At 30.3% G+C, this 22,985-nt stretch overlaps 3 protein-coding genes across 5 annotated transcripts; 1 reads left to right on the plus strand and 2 right to left on the minus strand.

Annotated features, from left to right (window-relative positions):
- Positions 1-1,314: 1,314 nt before the first annotated feature.
- On the minus strand, positions 1,315-5,952 carry LOC111901318 (uncharacterized). Of its 3 annotated transcripts, none has more exons than XR_008230296.1 (8): positions 5,816-5,952; positions 5,442-5,486; positions 4,089-4,687; positions 3,859-4,000; positions 3,624-3,767; positions 3,176-3,543; positions 3,024-3,095; positions 2,843-2,932 (listed from the first exon to the last, which is right to left on the minus strand). XR_008230296.1 is itself a non-coding variant. In XM_052768487.1 (7 exons), exons 2-7 carry the CDS (start codon positions 3,078-3,080, stop codon positions 1,420-1,422), a joined length of 1,185 nt encoding a protein of 394 aa, XP_052624447.1. In that variant the 5' UTR covers positions 3,081-3,095; positions 3,176-3,313; the 3' UTR covers positions 1,315-1,419. The 3 variants fall into 3 exon arrangements, 1 of the variants encoding a protein (XP_052624447.1); XR_008230297.1 differs by having other exon boundaries at positions 5,442-5,477; positions 5,816-5,951; XM_052768487.1 differs by lacking the exons at positions 3,624-3,767; positions 3,859-4,000; positions 4,089-4,687; positions 5,442-5,486; positions 5,816-5,952 and adding exons at positions 1,315-1,833; positions 1,950-2,129; positions 2,204-2,470; positions 2,559-2,741 and having other exon boundaries at positions 2,849-2,932; positions 3,176-3,313.
- On the minus strand, positions 5,718-7,070 carry LOC111913326 (thiosulfate sulfurtransferase 18). The gene is made up of 6 exons (XM_023909044.3): positions 6,889-7,070; positions 6,623-6,802; positions 6,415-6,494; positions 6,201-6,271; positions 6,051-6,104; positions 5,718-5,952 (listed from the first exon to the last, which is right to left on the minus strand). The coding sequence occupies exons 1-6, from the start codon at positions 6,903-6,905 to the stop codon at positions 5,857-5,859; spliced, it is 498 nt and encodes a 165-aa protein (XP_023764812.1). The 5' UTR covers positions 6,906-7,070; the 3' UTR covers positions 5,718-5,856.
- Positions 7,071-13,697: 6,627 nt separating this feature from the next.
- On the plus strand, positions 13,698-15,877 carry LOC111913360 (calmodulin-lysine N-methyltransferase). The gene is made up of 7 exons (XM_023909083.2): positions 13,698-13,829; positions 14,145-14,337; positions 14,452-14,531; positions 14,623-14,683; positions 14,767-14,882; positions 15,193-15,325; positions 15,405-15,877. The coding sequence occupies exons 1-7, from the start codon at positions 13,745-13,747 to the stop codon at positions 15,682-15,684; spliced, it is 948 nt and encodes a 315-aa protein (XP_023764851.1). The 5' UTR covers positions 13,698-13,744; the 3' UTR covers positions 15,685-15,877.
- The last annotated feature ends 7,108 nt before the right edge of the window (positions 15,878-22,985 follow it).

Here is a 22,985-nt window from a genome sequence, read left to right on the forward strand (position 1 = left end):
AAGAGTAGTGGGTCATGATTTCCATCTAAAGCCACTGCGAAGTACATTGTTGTCAGAAAGCTCCCAAGAAGGGGTAAATAACCCACATATATCAGCGGTATCATGCACCTAAGGAAGGTACGAATCTACATAAAAACGAACACATATTAGTGTTATGTAAGAACTAATCGACATACATTACCATGAAATATTGTATAACTCAATAAAAGAAGTATGTTATACCACGCAACCTAAAGCCACAAAGCAGAATTGAAAGCGGTTGTTATCGGTTTTCTTAATGGCTGTGAAGGTATTAGGATTTGTTCTTTGAAGGTTATGCAAGAAAATTGGTAGTTGAGAAAAGGTTCTTTGGCTGTGACTACTCATTTTCAATACCGATAATTGTGCTCTACAATGATCACACAAATGGAATTATAAATAGAAGATATTGTATCTCTACTGATCAAAATTCATAGTTTAACCCTTTAAATTCGTAGTTGAACATTTTAAATTCATAGTCAAACCAGTTCATTTCATAGTCAAATTTCACTGACCGACATGACAATACTACAGAATGTACTTGTCTGCATTTCATAGTTGACCTTTTTGAATTCATAGTCAAACCAGTTCATTTCATAGTCAAATTTCACTGACCGACATGACAATACTACAGAATGTACTTGTCTGCATTCCATAGTTGAACTTTTTGAATTCATAGTCAAACCAGTTTATTTCATAGTCAAAAAGAATTGTCCGTAATATGATTTATTCTATAAATGGGTGTCACTCATTATGAAAAAATTTAACTGAGAAAGTAACTCCGATTTAAAAGAATAAAAAGGCTAATGGCATACTGCAATTGTGGAGGAGAACGTATCGTTAGGATTTCGGGTACAGCTAAAAACCCAGGAAGATTGTTCTACGCTTGCCCGTATTTGGTATCATGTTCTTACCGTCATTCAAATTTAAACCCTCGTGTTTACATGACACAAATTTATTTTCTTACTGTGGATATTAAATTTAACAGGGACCAAAATGCGGGTTTATCAGTTGGGTTGATGAAGAGAAGGACCAATCTTCTATGGTAATAGCTAAAGTAGCTAACTCTAATAAGCTCTTTCAATCAGAAGATAAGAAGTTAAAGATAGCGTTGGTTTGTAGTTGGGTGTTGTTCTTGGCACTTCTTGTTTACAAGTTGTAAGCTTTTCAATATTGTTTTTATGGTTTTGAAGTTGTTAGGTCAATAAATTGTTGTATTTGTAACGTTAAAACAAATGTTGTGGTCGTTCTTATGTTGAATTTATTGATAAGTAATTAGTAGGTCACTAAATTGTTGTAATTGTCGTAACGTTATATTTTTTGTCATCCGTTGAGTAAACTCTAAAGATAAACTAATAATGAAATCCAACATTAATTTGTATATACATTTATATAATCCAACTACAGAGGAGCAAGACTAGACCCCCAAATAATTTTTGCCATCCGGAGACGGAACTCTAAAGCTGCGTTCTTTGGGTCAATAAGAACACGTATTGGTTGACCTGAAACCAATTGCTCCATAAACATACAAAGAAAAACACTGCAATCTCCCAAATGACTACTTTGTTGGGGAACGTTTTCTTCATAAATGAATTGCATATTCAATGGAATCCTTGGGATGTTCCTCCGCGCCCAATACTTAATCTTGTCCAAATAATTTGCCACCCGACGTTCAAATTTGGAAAAGATTCCTTCGGATTGGAATTTTTCATAAGCACCTCTACCAAGACTGTCATAAATATGCACTTCCATTGACGCTAATCGTAGTTCCCCAAATAGCCAATGATTAGGGGATGAATGAATCGGCAATAAGACCTGTATAAGGATCAGAAAATAAAATTATGTTTATTTACATCACAATACAAAAACATCACAATACAAAAACATAACAAAAAAACGATATTATTTTCAATATAAACTATTAAGTTTACCGTATCAACATCCCACCAAGCAACCATGAAGTTGGGGTATGTAGCAATACCAGCCATAAACGCCCTCCAGTCCTGTCCTTCTTCCAAAGCATGAGAAACAAAAAAAATTGGAGGCATTATTGTATGTCGGTCGCTCTCAAACCGTCTCTCCATCAAAAGTCGGTACCAAATGGTTATATGCTGCACACATGATACTTTTGTTATTGACTAAAAAACAAATAACTTTTAAAAGAATTAATTAACAATTTATTTACCGCTGACTCCAACCATCCGTCGTGTGTATGCCCAAACAATGAGCTCCAAAAATCTCTATCTAACACGAAATTAAACAAACGATGCTGCACATCATATGAATGCAATACATAATTTTGGATGACATCCTCACCGCCTGCTACGTAAGGTTGCAGGCGCAACCTGGAGAAGTCATGAGCAACACCAAAAACTGGAGGAGGAACGGGGCTTGTTGATTTCATACCAACCTTCTTTTTTGTTCTTCTTTTTTGTTTCGGTGTCGTGTGCAACTAAAAACAATATTCAAATGTTTAAATGTATATCTTTCAGATAATTCACATAAACATAAAATCAACAGTTTATAAATAAAACGAATACCTCGGTGTAAGGAGTGCATAAAAATTGTGATGGTTTTCGACTCCTAGGTTTATCGGGTGTAACTTCTTTGTCATCATCATCATCATGAAAATAATCTACATTTCCCATTATTATAAGTTCGTCTTCATCCGGCACATCATCATCAAATTTGTTCCCTGCATTGTCATTCCTCTCCTCCCACTCCTACATTAAAGATAATACTTTATACTTAATAACGAAATACACATAATTTAATAAGCAATAATATCTAAATAAACAAAATATTAATATTAATGTAACTATATAATAACCTCTTTAATTTCACTATAATCGTTTACATCACACACATCATCATCAAATTTGTTCCCCGCATACTGAGTACTCTCCTCCAACACCTACATTAAAAATATAACTTTTTACTTAATAACAAAATACACTTTATTAAAAAGTAATTATTAAAATCGTAAAGGTAACATCTATAACAACCTTGTCGTCTTGAGTATCACCAAAAACATTTTGAGTTGTATTGTTTTTATTCATCATTTCATCTTGCACAACCTATATTTTCAAATATAAAATATGAACACAGGTATTCATATATGTTTAAAATTTAATAAATAATGTAGCGTATAACTAACCTGTTCATCATAATTTCTTTGTGACACTGTCGGTTCCTCAAAAATAATGTCGTTCCAAAATTGTTCATCACTTCTTCAACAAAAACCTCTGTAGGTTTTTGTTGATTCATAAACACATGCTGCTCCAGTGCATGTACCCGTTTCAACAACTCGTCTAGCTTGTGTTTCCCACTGCCCCGACCTCTACCATGAGAGCGACCACTGGACGACATACTAGACGAAGATTCGTCTTGTCTCCTAAAATGGTCCCGTACTGGGGATGGAACTGCTTTCCCTTCACCATATACATACTCTTGAAATGACATATAATAAAAAGATGTCATCTCACCATCACCCGGTAACATGTTTTGTCTTGGTGGTAGCCCCTCCTAAAAAATTAAACATATTAAAAATGCATATAAAACTATAATAATCAACTTTATTAATAATAAACGAAATATTTTTAAACCTGCATCTTTGACCAAATCTTGTTCACGTCAACCCATTTCAATTTTTTTGTTCCGCTCCATCTTTTCATCCGAGGCAAGTCTTTATTTTTTCTCAATGCAAATCCACATGCACGAACAGCCGGAATCATCTCATATATCCATATCTACAATTTTGTACAATAACAGTAATAAAAGTTAAAATTAAAATAAAAAATATAACAATAAAACAATTTAAATATAAGAAAATTTTTATACCCTAATTGGAGTCGTAAATCCTGAGACGGAATACTTTAAAGTTTGACCACGCTGAGGAAGTGATAAATAATGATGTATCTTATTCCACGTATCCTCAAGGTCAACAAAAGTAAAATCCCATAGATAGCTACCCCAAGAGAAGCTAACAAAACAAAAAAAAAAAACAAAATTGATTATTATATAAATTATAACTTTAATAAAATAGAACTTTTAACGTAAAGAAAATATACCTATTCCAGAGATCCAAATTCTCAGCCAAAAAAAACCAATCTTGTGGCACCCGATCGTTTACTTCTTTGCCCAAAAAACCTTCACACAAAATGTATATCAAACATACTCTAACTGCATCAAGGTCGTCAAGTGCTAGGAATGTTTGATTTAAAATTAAACTTTTCAGGTCGCCGATTTTCACCGAACTATTAGTATGGTCCGGAAATAGCCGTTCACGCAGTAAACATCTTTTTTTACTGCTTATTAATTTTTCCGACCCTTTTCTCCCAATGTTTTTTGGATACTCCCCAAAATTGAAGCCGGTAAACAAACAAAACTCTTCCGGCCCATAAACCATTTTGGTATTGCCTACTCGAAAATATAAACGTTTTATTCCATCTGGAGATAAAACAGGGTCCGGCCGGATCTGATGAAGGAACATTTTATGAAACAATAAAGCGTCCCCTTGTAAACGAGGGACATCAATAAAATAGCCAAAGACGGTATTTCTGAAAATAGCACGTCGGGCATCATCTAAAACTTCAAAGACTTCCCATATGTTACCGCCAGAGCCTTTTAGGTTCGCAAAGACTTTCGTATTCATTAAACTAAAATCATGCTGCAAAAAAAACACGAAAACAAATTAGATAACTAAAAAATATATTTTTTTTTAAATATATGATTACGAACTGCAAATACTTTCTTAATTACTAATATATATATTTCCCCGATAAAAAACAATAACATACACATATATAAACAATTTTCCAAGTTATACAACAAATATATTTACGATAGAAAACAATATCATACATAATTATATAAATATTTTCAATTTAAACATATTTTCAACTTAAACAAATTTTCAACTTAAACGACAAATATATAAACAATTTTTATCTTTCTAATTAAAACTAACATTATATAACCATATAAACAAAAAAATTTATAAATAAAACGACAACCAAACTAACAATTTTGCAAGTTATACGACTACTTTATACAAAATTTTCAACTTATACGACAAATAAAAACAATTTCTAACAATATATATACGACAAATTTTCAACTTATACAAATGTTATACGACAAATATATATACAAACAACTATTTTGCAGTTTATATAAACAATTATTGGATAAAAATTTACAAGATTTCAGGTTATACAACAACTAAAAAAACTACAAAAATAACAAATTGTAAACATTATCTACGCAGTCTCTACTTGTCTCTACTTGCATTTAAACTTCAAGTATACTAAAAATATACTAAAACTATCAAACACAACAAAATTACCCTTTTTTAACACTAAATAATACAAGAATTGATTAAAAAAAAATAACTTTAAACATTAAAAGAGTTAAAATCTAACCATATTTGCGGGATTGTTGACATAATTCTCCATTTTCTTCAAAAACTAGCCAAAATTCCGAGAGAAGCCCAAAGTTAGAGAGAGTTTTTGTGTAGAGAATGGTGAAAATGAAAAAAAAAAAAAAAAAAAAAAAACGTTTTTATACCTAAAAATCACCCATTTCGCAGATGAGAAGGTCCCATCTGCGAAATGGGCATCTCATCTGCGAAAGTACAAGTGCGAAATGGGTGGCTAAATATGTAATCCCGATTTTTTTTGGCTATTTTTGTAATGCAATTAGTGTAATTGGCTATTTTTGTCATTTTCTCATAAATATATTCTTCATAACATAACCAAAATAATCAAATCGAATACAATCATGTTACGATATTTACATTTTTATACAATAACACTTTGTATCATCATGCAAAAGGACTTAGAGCTCCACTTTGGGTGTCACCACAGCCACAGGTAGACCATTCTCTACCCACGCAAGATATCCCCCTCCCATGTTATATACATGTTTGAATCCCTACAAATATTCTATTTTTATTAAAAAAAATATATGCTCTAAAAAAATATATTGATGAGAAAAGTGAGCACTAATTTTTAGGTGAAAACAAAACTTACCGCATCAAGTAGAATGGTTGTTGCATAAACAGAACGAACGCCGGATTGACAACCCTTAACACATAAAAGTCCAATACAAGACAAAAGGCTACATTTTAAAATTATATTTTTGAACAAAAAGAAAAGTATTTTCTTATTCATTTGATTTACCACAACAAGATGATCATCCTTTTTACACAAATGGAGTACTTGTTCCGAGAAATTGACATTCTTCACTCTACCTGAAAGCTCAAAAAGTCGACATTACTTCTATTTATCAAGAAAAAATATTTTTTGAGAACAAAATAACATGATTATAGAAAAAAAATTATATTTGGATTCATAGCAAAACCATAATATTCATGGAGAAAAATGGTAGAATTACCCTGAGGGGTATTAAACATATAAGGAATATTAAGAGCATCATCGACGTGGATATGACCTTTCATGAACTCCTCCGAAGTCCTGTCATCAGATAAGGATAAAAAATTTACAAATTATAAAGAGAAACAACATGAAAGAAGTAATAGTTCGTAAACAAAATCACGAAAGTAGTGATTCAATCTGAATTATAATAAATACGAAGTAATTACCTGACGTCAAGATAACGGTAGTTGTCATTGTTGAGAAGAGAGTTCGCTCTGTGAACATCAATGGTGACGATCTCTGATTCTGCGCTACACGATTGGAACAGAAGAAGAAGAAGAAGATAGATGACTGGAATCCACCATTGCTTTATCACGATGTGAGCGTTTGGAATCTCTGATCCTAAACTACAAGAAGGAGAAGAACACAGAGCATTAAAGATTTAAAGCCCGTCTGTGAAAATTTTGTCAGTCTTAATTCATGTGTTGCATACCTTGTTTGAGTGTTCATAGCGGGTGGTCGTGGAGATTGAAAGGTTTTGGAAAACCGATTAAATTTGCAGAGATGGAACTGGGGGGTTTTAGGTATTAAATATCATAAGAGCGACTTCATAAAGAAGACATAGTTTGATAGGTTACTTGGTGCGCCCACGTAGTCGTTGGGGTTGATTTTGACTGTATGTAATCTGCCCACAAAATGTGTTTGTTAACTTTGAAAATTATTTATTGTTTTATCACAGACACAATTGGTTTATGTGGTTTGTACTCGAGATTGACAACTATCAAAACAAGTATATGGTTGGTCCCGTGGTTTTATTTTGTTAGTAGGGTAGATCCTTCATATATTAAATATTATATATTTTTGAACTGTTATTTTTTAAAAATGAACATTGTGTTCTTATTTATTTACTAGGTTACAACCCGTGGGAACCACGGGTAAAAAATTTATAAAAAAATTATATTATTAATAAGAGTTAAGTTTGTTTAACACTTTTTCTATTGATTATTTAAAATTAATATTAATATATATTTGTAAAAAAGTATATAAATTTGAATAGATGCTATATGACACATACAACGAAAGTCTATTGATAATTATCAAGTTTATGTTCATGAAACAGTTTGTTTATTATTACCTAAATACGATAATAACTGTATCCTAAAAATGACTTTAATTCTTCATAATTTTAATTTTTAACATCAACAAATTAATTTTTAAAAAATGTTACATAAATATATTCCTAAACATATAATAATTATAATATTTTAAAAATAAATAAGTTTTTATAGTTAAAACTCATAATTATGAATCAATCATTTTCAATAAATTATTAATTAAAGGATTAATGTTTTTTTATTTACGTAAATGCAGAAATAAATTATTATAAAATAAAATAATCAAATTTTTTTGCTTCATAATTTTTTACCCTTCGTGGAACACAAAGTTTATTATGGCCGTGAATATGGTTGAATGATTATTTATTGAAACTTCAGTAATATTTTGTGGGTTATTTGTAAAGTTTTATTGTTAAAAACGAATTTATAACAAAATATGCATAAAAACCGATTTAAGTAAATTACATGCTAGTTGCTGGAAAAAAATTAAGTTTTTATTTACATAAATTGTAGATATTTCTACAAAATACTATAGAAATATGAGTTATTACAAAGTAGTTAATCGAGTAGGGGCAAAAAAGTAAATTGTGATGCTAATTTTCTATTATGTTACAACAAATACACACAAAAAAAACACATATGGAAATAGTATATGTTCTTATAGAAATAGTATATGTTCTTATGAAAAAGTTGTTAAAAACACAAATCTTATAAAGTACAATGTAATATTCTGCATGGAATGAAAGTATGCTACTATTAAGGGATAAAAATGCAGAAAAAAAAATTAAAAAGGTTTAATTAAAGAAGGTTGCCTTTTTATTTTGTGGATTATTTGTGAAGTTTTATTGTTAAAAAGGAATTTATAACAAAATATGCAGAAACAACAAATATATCCTAATAACTTGAAAGTATGTTGCTATTTTCTGCATAAAATGAAAGTGTGATGCTATTAAGGGCTAAAAATGCAGAAATAAATTGTTATAACATTAAATAATCAGTTTTTTTGCTTCATAATTTTTTACCCTTTGTGTAATACAAAGTTTATTGTGGTCGTGAATGAGGTTAACATATTATACAGGTGGAAAACTTCCCAAAAATGCACCAATTGGATTTAAAAGTCACAAAAAGAGAAACAAATATTAAAGAGAGAAAAATTCCATGGACTTACCAAACAAAGAAAATAGAACAAAAACACACATACAAACACAAACTACCATTATGTCCCTGTACAGAAATTTTGCGATTAAAGGGCAAATTTGTCAACTACAATTATATCCCTATACAGAAAATTACCATTATATCCATGTACAGAAAATTACAATTATGTCCCTGTACAGAAAATTTGCGATTAAAGGGCAAATTTGTCAATTTTGGAAAAAACTTGAATATATATGCTTGGATTAGATTTCCTTTTTCGGGTATTATGAAAAAACTTGAATATATATGCTTCTATAAGTAATTTTGATTTAATATCTATGTACTGGTTTTTGTTTTTAAATTAATAGTATCAAATTTATGAACCAGTTAATACTTATTTTGCTTTATGTGGCATAGGTTTTTTAGGTTAGTTGTTCAACTGGCATGTGAGCAGCTTAGGTGTCCACCATCATATTTTTGGTGTATCAGGTCGTTTTACAGAGTGGCACGACGATGAAGATCCATACAGATTCTTCGAATGGGATATCACATATGGCGATATCTATCCACTCGGTGTTCGTCAACAGGTCAATATATATCCAATCATTCAATAACTTTACTCCAATCAACATTTTTTACGTTTGATTTCTCAGTTTTGTGTTTAAACAAAAAAACTTACTAAAAGTTTCATGTAAAAAGTAATACTTTCGTTAATATTAAGATATGATGGTTAATATTAAACAGAAATAGCAACATCAAGGGAGCAAATAAAGGTCGCCATTTTCTGTCCATGATTGGGAAACAGGGGCTTAAAAAAACAATTTAGTTCATAAAGAGAAATAGCAACAGTTAAGCAATTCCACACACTCACAAACAGGGAGAAGCAAAAAGTGATGTGAAAAAAAGAACACAAACATAAAAAAAACACAAGAAGAAACAAAAGATAAACAAACAATCTGAAAGCAGGTTTTTATAAAGTTACTGAAGCGATAGAAGTTTGTGATTGAGTGGACGATTTTCAACTGTGATAGATTGTAAACCTTGGAAACACGATGCTGTAAATAAACAATTGATATCATATGTTTGAATTATATATTGAGCAGAATACGATCAAATTGAATGCAATTGATATCATACCTTATATAAGAAATTGGATACCATAATAACATGCATTGAATCGGGTATGTAATGAATTTTTGATTTAATATGTACAGTTGTTATCACCGAGTAAATGGAAAGAAAACAGGGCGTTCTATATATTTTGATTTGTAGTTGAAACAAAGTAGGGGTATAATCGGTATTTAACTTTGGAATAATTCTGCTGTTTTGAATTGACACGTGGAGCGTTGGTTTTGTTTATTAGATAGGGAGATTTACTGTTATGATTATTCTTATTTATACTTAGGCCATCTTCAATATATATATATATATATATATATATATATATATATGTGTGTGTGTGTGTGTGTGTGTGTGTGTGTGTGTGTGAGAGAGAGAGAGAGAGAGGGGAGAGAATATAGAGTTCAATGGGGATTGAACTCTCCATTCCATTGAATCCTAGTCACTTTCCCACAATGGAGATTTTGAGTTTAATGAGATTAAACTCCCCATTAAACCCTCCATTGAACTCCCATTGGAGATGGCCTTAGAGTCGTAGGTATGAGCAACACCCACCTAGGCATTTTTGTGCGTTATGACAGCACAAACACTGTCCCCTTCATCGTTTTTGCGCCTTATAGACATACATGTTGCTTCCCGTACAACATCCTAAAATCGCCGTTTTTTTTCTCATAAAATCGTTCATTGCTCACACCTAATCTTATTTCTTTATCATTATAAAATAACATAGGACCCACCCAAATTTCCTTTTGGAAGCCACCCATGTATTTTCATCTTCACTCACTCGTCAATGGTGTAACTTAGTCGGACCAAATCATGAGATACTCAAGACTGATTCGAAAAATACTCGAAATTGGTTCAGTTCAAGTCAAGTGAAGCTTGAGCTCGAGCTACTCGAGCACATCATCAGTCGAGCTTGAGTATTGGACTACTCGGATCATAAAACTTGTGGGCTTAACCGAGCATTGTTATATTTATACTTTTACTCTTTGTTTTATTCATATTTATATTTACATATTAAATAGCTGAATTGAGTTGAACTCACATGCAGTTTTATTGTAATTTAATGTAATTTTTTTCAAGAGTTAATCAAGTTAATTGCCAAAGTCGAAAGTCTCGATTACTTTATTAAGCTTAAGTCGAGCTCGAGTAGAGTTTCGAGCTTGCCAGTACTTGAATTGATTCAGATTGATTACACCCCTACCTTCAACATCCCTTCCTCTGCCTTTTTTTTTCGATTGACGGATAAACCCGAAACCTTACTCCTTACTCATATGTGAAGTGTAAACCGCCATAAAAAATTGAAAGATTTGCAACAAAGTTAACCATAAGAACCCTAGTCTTAAATCCATTATGCTCATAATTTCAAGATCAATATTCAAAGGCGATGAGAATATGTTCTAAATCAAAACAAGGATTTCCAATTATGCACAACGGTTATAGATGTGAACAAAAAATAAGAAATCAAAAGAATGAGAAACTACAAAATTAGAAACAAATACATTCATGAACTTATTGTTGGTTCTATCAAGGTCAGTATTTATGTATCAAGGTTAATATTTTTGAATTCGATCTTTCTGATACAACTAATGCAAAAATCATTCTTTTTGAAAACTGTTTATCCGCGGTTATCCCATAAGAGCTTGGAAACATAAAAAGTTCCGTTTATAAGGGGTTAACGTGTATGGATCTTTCCAAAAAAATCTTTTTAAAACCATTTATATAGGGTTGAAGTTGATATTTATGATACAGTCTCACCATCACCATCGACGGATTTATTGGTAAAGGGCAAATGTGTTGAAGATCGAAGGAGGATATTTATGAAAAACATTAAAAGATCATTTACACGGGTTTGGAGAATAAGGTTAGATCATTGGTGGAGTCGTCGGAGATGAGGAAAAAAAATGAGAAGCAGTAGGGTGGTGTCTGATACCCCTTGATTCAAGGGTGAATGATGATGATGATCGGTTGCAGGTAGCGTCAAAGGTAGTGGCGGTGGTTGTAGGTAGCATTTAGGGTTGGAGGGTAAAGTTGACAACGGGAGGATGAAAACATTAGAGTTCTTATTTAATTTCTTTCTATTAATTTACTTAGTCCATGTAGTTTATAAAATGGTGAAAGAACATAAACAATAAAATTAAGGGTATTTTGGTCATTTTTCTTAGACATATCGTCTATTTTCTAATGAAATTTGACAAAAAGACCAACCATACATGATTTTGAAACCACAAGGATCAAGTGCATATGCATTTTGATATTTATATTCACCATGCAAATTCTAAAAAACTGTGTTTAATTATGTCTTTATTATATAAAATAAAAATAAATATAACATAATTTTTGTTGAATATATATATATATATATATATATATATATATATATATATATATATATATATATATATATATATATATATATATATATATATATATCAGATTTTATAAAAAATTATTCTAGTAAAGTTTTTTTTCTCAAATTTGTTATTCACTAACTTCCAATACATATTGTTCAAACTCACTAGTTGTATACATCACATCTTATATATATGTTGAAGTTAATATCATTATATATATATATATATATATATATATATATATATATATATATATATATATATATATATATATATATATATATATATCAATTAAGGATTAACCTGCAAATCAACCTTGATTCAAATCTTTCTAATAAATTTTAAAATTTGATATGCTTCACATTGATAACAGGATGTCTGGATCCATCAAATCATAACAGGATGTCTGGATCCATCAAATCAATAGATACCCAAAGGGCAGACACAACGCTGACAAAGAAAGAGGGGAGGGAAGGGTTAAAGAGCCTTAAAAGAAAATTTATAAAATTATAATGTTGTGTGCCCTCAATGAGCTAGGAATTTAAATACATAAACATTGGGCTTCTTGGATTTTGATTCTCCCCAACATCAATAAAATGTCTTTTATTTTATTTAATCTTTTGTGCGATGGATCATGTTGATTTCGTTCTTGATCCGCTACTAATTAGTATGTATGGAAGTTTAGCTTTTGTATATAATAACTTCTAGTGATTCATGACTAAAATTTATAAATCTGTCATGAGATACCCGACCCATTAATTTGACCCTTTTAAAATAGAAAAAATTACATAAAAATCATTATAGTTTGATTTTTTTATTCGCTTTAACCATTAAAAGAATTTTTTTTATGATTTAACCACTAAAAGTTTGTTTTTTCCAAAATAACCACACAAAGTTTTTTTCCCATATTGAATAGCAAACATCAATATTTCTCTTTGTTAAATATGGTTTTTTTTAGGAATTTTTTTTTAAGTTTGAATGGTTAAATCATAAAAGAAAATTCTTTAAACGGTTAAACCAAACAAATTCCAAACTATAATTGTTTTTACAAATCCAATTTTTTATGTAGTGATTTTTTTTATGAAAAATAAAAAACTCTCAAAGGTTAATTGTTTTGGTGGTTAAAAAAAAAGTACAATGTGCTTTGAGTGAGTCTGGGTAGGATTTTTTAACTGAAAAACAGTAATAGCTTTACAATTTACACCATTATTATTATGTATATCACAGTTTCACACAGTATTATTAATAAAACATTACCACATAAAATTCTAATGCATCCTAAAATCCTATATAGTAATAATCACATTTTAATTAATGTTTAAAATAATGACGAGACGATCTAAACATCCAGTTGCATCTTCAATCAAAACCTTTACAAAAGTAAACATGTAACTTCGCTAATGAAAAAAGGAATCAAGTTTTGTGGGATGAATCGAAAAATAAATCAAATTTTGTAAGCGGTAAAAAGTAAAAACACGTACAAATTTTAACATGTCAATATGTCATAATAATAATAATAATAATAATAATAATAATAATAATAATTAATTAATTAATTATGGTTTTAGGAAAAAGGCATTGGCGAAAATAAAGGACGGAAGCAAAATTCTGACTTACTGAGCATATGGAGAACGGTAGAAAGGCATCGTCTTTAAGGTGGGGAATCCTTCGTCGAGCCCTAATTCCTTCTAGTTCGTCCACTGCTTCAGGTAAGATCCGAATCTGCCACACGATTTGACCTACAAATGAGATATGAGCTGATTCTAAGTTATGAATTTGACCATGCAAGTTATGAATGATCCGATTGCTAATTATAGATTCCTTCTCTGTTTAAACTTCAACTTGATCCCCTTTGCGTTTCTCTCTGTTCGTATAATGGTATTGCGTGCGTTCAAACATTTGAAAATCTCAAAACGCCGATGATTACTCACGCTTATGGAATGTTGAAATCCGAGACGTGATTTAGAAAATTGATGATAACGATTACATAAAAGATCATAATCTATTATGAAAATGCTGTGCAGATGAGCAATCTGAAAAAGGTATCAAGCGTATTTCCAGAAAGGCGAATCAAGGATTCAGCTTGATACCCTTCCGGTTAGTGGATAACGCTAAGCTTGAGCATAAAGAAGTGATTTCCCCTTCATTACCAAAGGCCACAGAAGCTTGTGTATGCTATACATTGCCCAATCACAATGCAACTGAGCTTTTCCTTTAGTAAGATTCCTTTAAACTCATTCTTGTTGTATTTCTTTAGGTTTAAGTTCATTACAGAAAAAGAGAGATTTTACTTCTTATGCCATCATTGCTAACTTATATAATTCAATGCAGTCAGAGAGTGGACAATCACGCAAACCTTGAAGATTTTAAGATCTGTAACACATTTGACATTGACAACACAGGCCTTGTTTGTAAGTTTTCTTCACACTCAAAAAGATAAGTCCCCATAATAAATACTAGAGTCTTCACTTTTAATGTTTATGTATTTTCTTACTGAAACAGGTTCTTGGCCATCAGAGGAAGTCCTTGCTTATCATTGTTTATCACAACTCGATTTGTTCAGGTTTATTTATAAGTTTCTTCTTACTATTATCATTCTCATTTTGTTTATAATTTTATACCTGCATACTAAACCTACTAATTCAGGTGTAAGAGAGTGATTGAACTTGGATCAGGATACGGCTTAGCAGGCTTACTTGTTGCAGCTGTCACCGAGGCATTAGAAGTTGTTATATCAGATGGAAATCCTCAAGTAGTTGATTGTATCCTCTTTTTTAACATCCCCAAGCACACGTATCAAGATACTGTCAATCTGACAAGATGACTTCCTAAGGGGTTACCCATCTTAGTACTGCTCTCACCCAAACACGCTTAACCACAAAGTTTTGATGGGATCCAGTGCCTTAAAACACACGAGACTAGTCTGTTGTAGACACTGACTTCCTAGGGGTCACCTATCCTAGTACTGCTCCTACCTGAGCACACTTAACTAAAGAGTTCTGATGGGATCTGGCGCCCTAATGACTTTAACAACTTTGATTTGACTTAAAATTGAGTAGCCTTAACATTTAGATATTCAGCGTAACATAAATGCAAATTCAAGTGTTTTTGGTTGTACGAAAGTGAAATCAATGATGTTGCATTGGAATCACGAAGAGCTCTCAGACATTTCCAACAGTTTTGATATCATTATTGCAAGCGATTGGTAGTCTATACAACTTTTTTCGCCTTTATACTCCATAATTCTCTAAAATAATCTCGAATTCTTTTATATAATTTTGTAGTACTTTTTTCAAAGAATTTCATAAAGGCCTTGTTCAGACTATCAAGTGTTTGTTGAAAAAAGAAGGGCACTCAGAAGCCATATTTTTGGGCCCTAAAAGAGGCAACTCATTGGATGAGTTTTTACTGGAAGTCAAGGAAAGTGGTTTGCAATTTACAGTAAATGAGATTTACAACAGTGAAGTTTGGAGGCGTCATGAGAGCTTCGTTAATGGCGACACTTCATGGCCTAACTATGAGAAAGATCATTGTTACCCTTTATTGGTTAGAATTACACTTTAAAATTCCAAAGAAAACTGATAGAATTTTTGCTATCACTTTAAAAAGGGATTAATCATTAAATCTTGTTGATGTTTTTGTTTGTTTCGTTAATGACAATATCTTTATGTGGTTACTTTTGTTGAGTGAAAAAACACTGTATATTTACCAGAAGTTTTTGTTTTTGGCTAAGAAACGCATTCACATTTTGACTTTATGTTTATCGACTTGAAAAGTATTGAAATTTTATGAGTGATTTTTGTTAAAGTTTATGATACAAATAACTACAAAACAAAAGACAAAAAAAATCATTTTAGTGTCAATGATAGTACATAGAGTTATTAAATATCTAGCATTCATTGATATATATATATATATATATATATATATATATATATATATATATATATATATATATATATATATATATATATATATATATATATATATATATATTTTCAAAATAAGAAGTGAATTATTTATACAACCATTATATATAATATTTTAAGATTCCACATCCATTGTATTTGAAAAAATCCACACAAATGCTTTTTTTTTCATACTAAAACTGAAAACTGTTAACCGCAAGAAACCGGTTGAGTTCCCAAGTTGAACTTTGAAATAGATTCAAATATTCAATGTAACAAATTATCATTTTTGACCAGTTAAATGTAACAATGTGTTTTTCCATATGATATATTTTTTTATCATTTTATGTAAGATTGATGTGAAATGATAAACTTATTATATTAAACAGTTAAGAAATTTTATCATATTTCTGTTAGCATAGGCTTGTTGCACAAACTATAAAGCTAGTTTTTTACTTTTTAGTTGAAAAACTATCTTATGAATTAAGGTTGTAAGGTGTGGGTAACCCCACTTGTGTTTTCGTGACATTGCAATATAAAATGATATAAATGGACATTTAGATATACAACTAAAAAAATAGATAAAATTAAGGGTATATTTGGATTACTTTTGAAAATGCTCTATAAACTTATCAAAAACCATATCAAAATAGTTTATTAAAAACTAGTTCATAAGTTAAAATAAACTAATTTTATGGTTTTACCAAAATTTATTTTTGCTAAAGAATATCAGTCTTCTGTCTTTTGAAAACAATCATATTTGACATATTTGTGGACCATATATTTATTTTCAATATAAGATTCTTTTTAAAGACTATAATGTGGCAATTTAAAAAAAAAATCTCCACATAGACTGACAAGTCAAGTATTCTTGGATTCACTTTGTGTTGACCCCCATGTGAGTTATGAAAACAAGTATACAAAAAGGCAAACAGTATTCACATGAATGATGCTTAAAATGTCCCAAGTGTTGGTATACACATGAAATGGTGGTTGTGGTGATGCCCTTTTCAATTATACACTTTTATCTTATTAAATTATTTGTTAGGGTATAATATTGAAATGTGGCCATGTTAATTTGATGAGGTCCAAATCAAAAGACTAAAGCATGAGCAAAAGGCCAATCAAATGACACATCTCCATTATGTTTGAATAAATAATAATTATATATATATATATATATATATATATATATATATATATATATATATATATTATAATTAAGGTGAGAAACAATTTTTTGGACTTCATTTTGTTAACAAAATGCTAGAATAATATAAATGTCTTTATATACTTTGTGTTCCGAATACTTTCAACTAAATGAAGGACTGCATAATAATGAAATCATAGATGTGTCATAACCCACAATTGTGGATGGTTACGTTTCCATTTTTAAATGAATTGCTTTTTTAAATTCCACAACCTTCTATTAAATCAATGTGACAATGTGTACAAGATTTATGAGTTTACACTTTTGGTTACTTAAGAAAAAGTTTAATTATATTAGTAAATTCTTTCATAAAGGACAATTTTCACATTTAAGTTATGTATTAGATATATTAATATATCTTATCCGAAACCTCTTTTTATCCTTTATTTTCTTTTAGGAATTTTGTTCACAAACTTTTGGAAATTCCTAGACATTTTCTTTATTTTCTTGCCATGGTGACGTATGTTTGTGTGTGCAAGAAGGGAAACTATTTAGTAGTAAGCGCAAAACAAAAAACAAAAAAAGAGCGAAAAACAAAAGCATAAAAAGCTTATTTTCATATAATTATAATTCAAACATTCAGTTTTTTCATTAACCGTTGTTTTGATAAGATATCTGTGCTATTAATTTTTTTTCATAAATTTTCTTATATTTTTTAGTTTGGTCCAAAGGTAAATAGGTTATTTTAAAAAAATAACAACAAATGTTAAAGTGTATATATAGAGGTTCATGTGTTTAAACTAAGTATTGTGTTATTGTATGCATAAATGTAGGTCAATCAAAATTAAATAAAAAATTAAATAATTAAATAGATAAATATAGATTAATTTAGTCATTTGTTTAATAACTTCTAAAAATAATCCCTAGAATCATGGTATCTCTCCGGTTTAAATCTCGTTCCCCTCTTTATCTAAAAACCGATTCTGAAAACCCTAAATTGAACAAATCGACACCACCAGCGAACCTTTGTGGGGATGCCCTTCATCGTCTTCTTCATACAGCGGGACATTTCGATCGATCGCAAGGGGGGCTGAGAAAGCGAATTCGGTACTTGTTCTTGTGTTTAGCGCTGAAATCAGGAGTCTCAGTAGGGAGGAGCTATGGCGGAAGCTCTGGGAAAGTACCTCTCTCAACATCCTGACCACTTAACCTCACGTGATTTCCCTCCACCAGCAAAGTCGCGAAAGTAAGGGCGTCTGCAACTGCCCAATCAACACCCTCCCCTGATTCGATCATCTTTAATCGGTCGCCCCTGTTGTCGCACTCAACAGCTAAGGGTCGTTTTTGTCCGATTTTTGTTGTTGTACACCCAAAGCGAACGTTCGCAGGTGAACCAATTTTGACTTTTCATTGGTCAACCCATGTGTTTCGAGTCAATTTCACATATGTTTGCTTACAGATGAAGTTACGAATCTGAGTCATTCGTAGTTGATTGCAATGCAGTTCACCACAACGAACCCGAGCCAAATGGTTACAAACTCGGTGCGAAACCCAGCCAACAGGTTCGCTGTGAACCATTGTCCTCCCTGATGTCGATTTTTTTACCAGCATTCACTCTTTCTTCTTTTCCATGGTTTCTGTTATATTTATTTGTTGTTATATCAATCGATGCATAACTCTTTCTTCCTTTCTATGTTTCTTCGTTCTTCGATCTGTTCATACGAATTTTCAACAAACTGGATTCATGAATTCTTTGTATTCTGAAATTGGTTTCTTTGCAGGTTTGCTCGATTGAACACGGTTGTTTACAAGTCTTCGCTTCATCATATCCCTTAATAACTTATGTGAGTAATCATTGATTTAATTAATTGTGATTGTAAGTTTCTTCTAGTAAAATATTCATGTATTACTGCTCTATTGTGATTAGAAGTAGTGGGACTTGTTAATTTGCGTGTTCATAATTTTATGATTGGATTAGATTTAGAAACTCAAATCCTTAGATCAAAACCATGACTTTAGATCCAAAATGTTTGCTATAGTTAATGTGATGATGAATGAAATCGGCATATTGTGATTGGAGAAACATACGCATCAAATCCCTCCTCAAATCCTTGTATGTCTCTTTCTAATGTAATGGGCCTAGCTTCAAATGAAGTCTTTGATTTTTGCATTCCAAAAGTTTGTGAAAAGTCTTGGTTTGGAATTTATAAGAACCTTACAAATTATAAGTATATTCTTGATTGTTGTCAATTCTGCATAACTAAATTAGAAAATTGGTACAAAATTGATTGTATTTTTTTATTTAACTTAAATCAAAACTGAATTGTGTATCCATACAGGTGATCCATTGAGTGTATGTTATGGTCTAAGGGTACAACTTCCCATTGCAACAACAATAGCAACAACCAAATGATTCAGATTCTCCTCGGAAAAATCAACCTGCTCCAATAGAATGCATACCGTAACTGAATCTTGAATTCCAATTCTATCATAATGGAATCACGAATTCCAATTCTGTTGGAATGGAATATGGATATTTTTCTTACTGATTTATGCATTGGATTTGTTTCCACAGAAGCAGCTGATGCTTGAAGAATGGACCATGAAATTGAAAGTGATTCTTAGCAACATTATTTTTTTAGAATGTATTAGTGTCTTTGTTAGATTTTGATGTTTTTTTTCTCGATTTGAAAGTTTTTTTAGTTTTATTCTTTAAAAATAAATGTAATTCTTAGCAAATGTTACATGTATTCTATAAGAATTAATGTAATTTTTGTTTTAATTTTTCAACTGATGGTTCGAGAACTTTGTTATTCTACAAGAATTTTTGTTATTTTTGAACATACTCAAACATATTCTGTCAGAATGTCCTAACTAAAAACCTTATAATATGTAAAATCGGATTTTTAAAATTAGTAAAATCTTTGATCCCTTAAAATATGCAAATTTCCTTCATTAAATCTATGTTAACTGACTAAAATACCATTCTAGTTAAATTAGATGGTATTTTTCAATTATATTTAATTAAATAATATGTATTAATCACTTTATTAAAATAAGTAAAATGATTGGCCTACATTTATGCATACAATAACACAATAATTACTTTGAATAGAATAACCTAAGTCTATATATATATATATATATATATATATATATATATATATATATATAGCTTAGGTTATTTTGTTTTTTCTAACTAATGTATGCCAGAATGCACAAATTTGGACCAACGGATATAATTTATCAATGGACATGATTTGAGAGTGTATGATATTACAATGGGATAGTATGTACCATATAATCACACAAATTTTAGCAAAAGGGTATTTTGGACAATTAACTAAAATTATAAAAGGAAATTTTCGGATATTTATGGATAATTAATTCTCCTAATTTTAAAAATATGATTTTTTTTAATTAATTCAGTTTTAATTCTAACATAATTTGTAAAAATAACCGATTTATTCTGTGAGAATATTTTTTAGTTAGAATGATGCTCTTTTAGAATTTTATTCTATTAGAATATTATTGAATAATAACAAAGTTCTAGAATCCGAGGTGAAAATAACTACATTCTAACATATTCTGTCAGAATAACATAATGTCCATCATAAACTACTAAATACATTATGAAAAGAATACACAAAATAGATTCTTAAACTAATAATATACCAAATAATTAATTGTGATTCTTTGAATAATAACAACATTCTGAAAGAATAACAAGTGTAATTTTTAAAAAATAACAACATTCTTAAACATTGAGTGTGATCATTCTTTAATTCATTCTTCTAACCTTTCCCATCAGTTCTTCAAACTATTCTTCAAGCCATTTCTATCACAAATTTTGTTAGAATGCAATAGTAAAATTCTGTTAGAATACATTATCAACATATAAATATTAAAATTTTATTAAAATAAAACAGTAAAATTCTAGCAGAATTTATTATCAACATATAAATAATTAACCAAAACCATAATCGGAAGACATGAATAAAAAAAATTAACAGATTTTTATCCTCTCAATTTATTAACAATCAAATGAATAAAAAAATTAGCAGATTTGATACTTTCATGGTCCTGCAAAACAATTTATAATACAATTGAAACAAAGTTGATTCAAGAGTTTTGTTAAACACCTTACTTACAACAAAAACCTTTATGAAGAAACCATTTATATTTGCCAAAAAAATAATTGAACTTATATAAAAAGATTGGATAGAAAATCCAGAAACCTGATTTAAGCATTTTATCGAGCAGTTGGTATGCAGCATGAAGCTTTCTTTAAATTCTCAATAATGACAGCTTATCCCTTGGCCAATCTTGAAACCTGTGAAAAACATGAAAAACAAAAATATTGTCTCTTAGGATTTTTAACAAACTGTTGGTAGGCACTAAATAAATAATTGGTTGCTCAATGTCTTTTTCAAATTCAAGCACAGGGGAGCTCAAACCTTCTATCACTCCATCCTCCTTCTTAATTGGATTGCGAATGAAATGACTAACCATTGGAGAACCAGCGATATCAGCCATAACCACTTAGAAGAAATCTTCGATCCCATCACTTCTGATTCAAACTTATTGACAAGAAGAGTGATTGATTTAGCTTTCAGAGGATCAGACGGTAACTTAGAAACCTCATCAGACGGTAAATCAGGAGGAACCGCCTCCATGAGAACAACACCAACAGTATCCACTGAATAAGGAAGAAGAGACGAACATATTAGGACCATCCACGAGCTAATCCGCCACCGGAGGAACAAACACCGCCGGAAAAACGAAGGTGAAAATCGCCTAATGCCTTCTCGATCTGATGAAGAGGGAGGAAGAAGAAAGTGGGTCTCTCATGTGTCTGCCGATCAAAAAAAGAAAAGAGCAGGGATTAGGGTTAGTGAGATGAACAACGATTTAAAAAAGATCTGTGATACTCATTTAATGATTTTCCAAATATATAACATTTATTTTTGGTTTATAAAGGTAAAATGAGTAAGTTACCCTTTATTATTTAATTAATGATTTCTTTTTTCCTAAATTTTGATTGGAGGAGTTAGGCATACAATATTTGCTAAAAACATTTGAACCTATCTCATATATATATATATATATATATATATATATATATATATATATATATATATATATATATATATATATATATATATATATATATATATATATATATATATATATATATATATATATATATATATTCTTTTGTTTTGAAGAACAAAAAAGGTATGTATCAGATCGCACTTAATCAAGATTGTCTGATTCAAGATCCATTTTTACATTTACTAAAAACCAAACGTGATTATAGAAATTACTTCATATTACACATGGCATTGGCATGGATCATGCATACTCAATTATTATGTATTATAATATAATATATAATATAATATAACTTTATGGTATTATAACTCAGCCTTTTGTTTATATATCAAAAAGTTTCATGTGAAACCCAAATAAAATCGTAGATGCTAATGTTAATTGTTAATTACATAATTATATTGCAATATAAACGTTGATTTATCAATTTGGGCTTGTATTTGAGTATCTTTTTATCTTCGTTTTTAACTATTTACGATAAATTCTACGGATGGCGCCAAATGATGTGACTCTAATCTCTGGGAGGTCATTTGGACAACTGCTATAGCGGGAATCTAAGAACACAGTGCAAAGTCGTTACAATCGCCCCCTTAGATTGTGTCTCGAGAGCAGACTCCGACGATCAAGTTAGATTGGTTTGTAGAGAGGAGAGGGTTCTTCCTTCTCAGAGAGAACCATATTGGTGTTGTGGAGGA

Source organism: Lactuca sativa, chromosome 2 (assembly GCF_002870075.4).
Source record: "Lactuca sativa cultivar Salinas chromosome 2, Lsat_Salinas_v11, whole genome shotgun sequence".
NCBI lineage: Eukaryota > Viridiplantae > Streptophyta > Magnoliopsida > Asterales > Asteraceae > Lactuca > Lactuca sativa.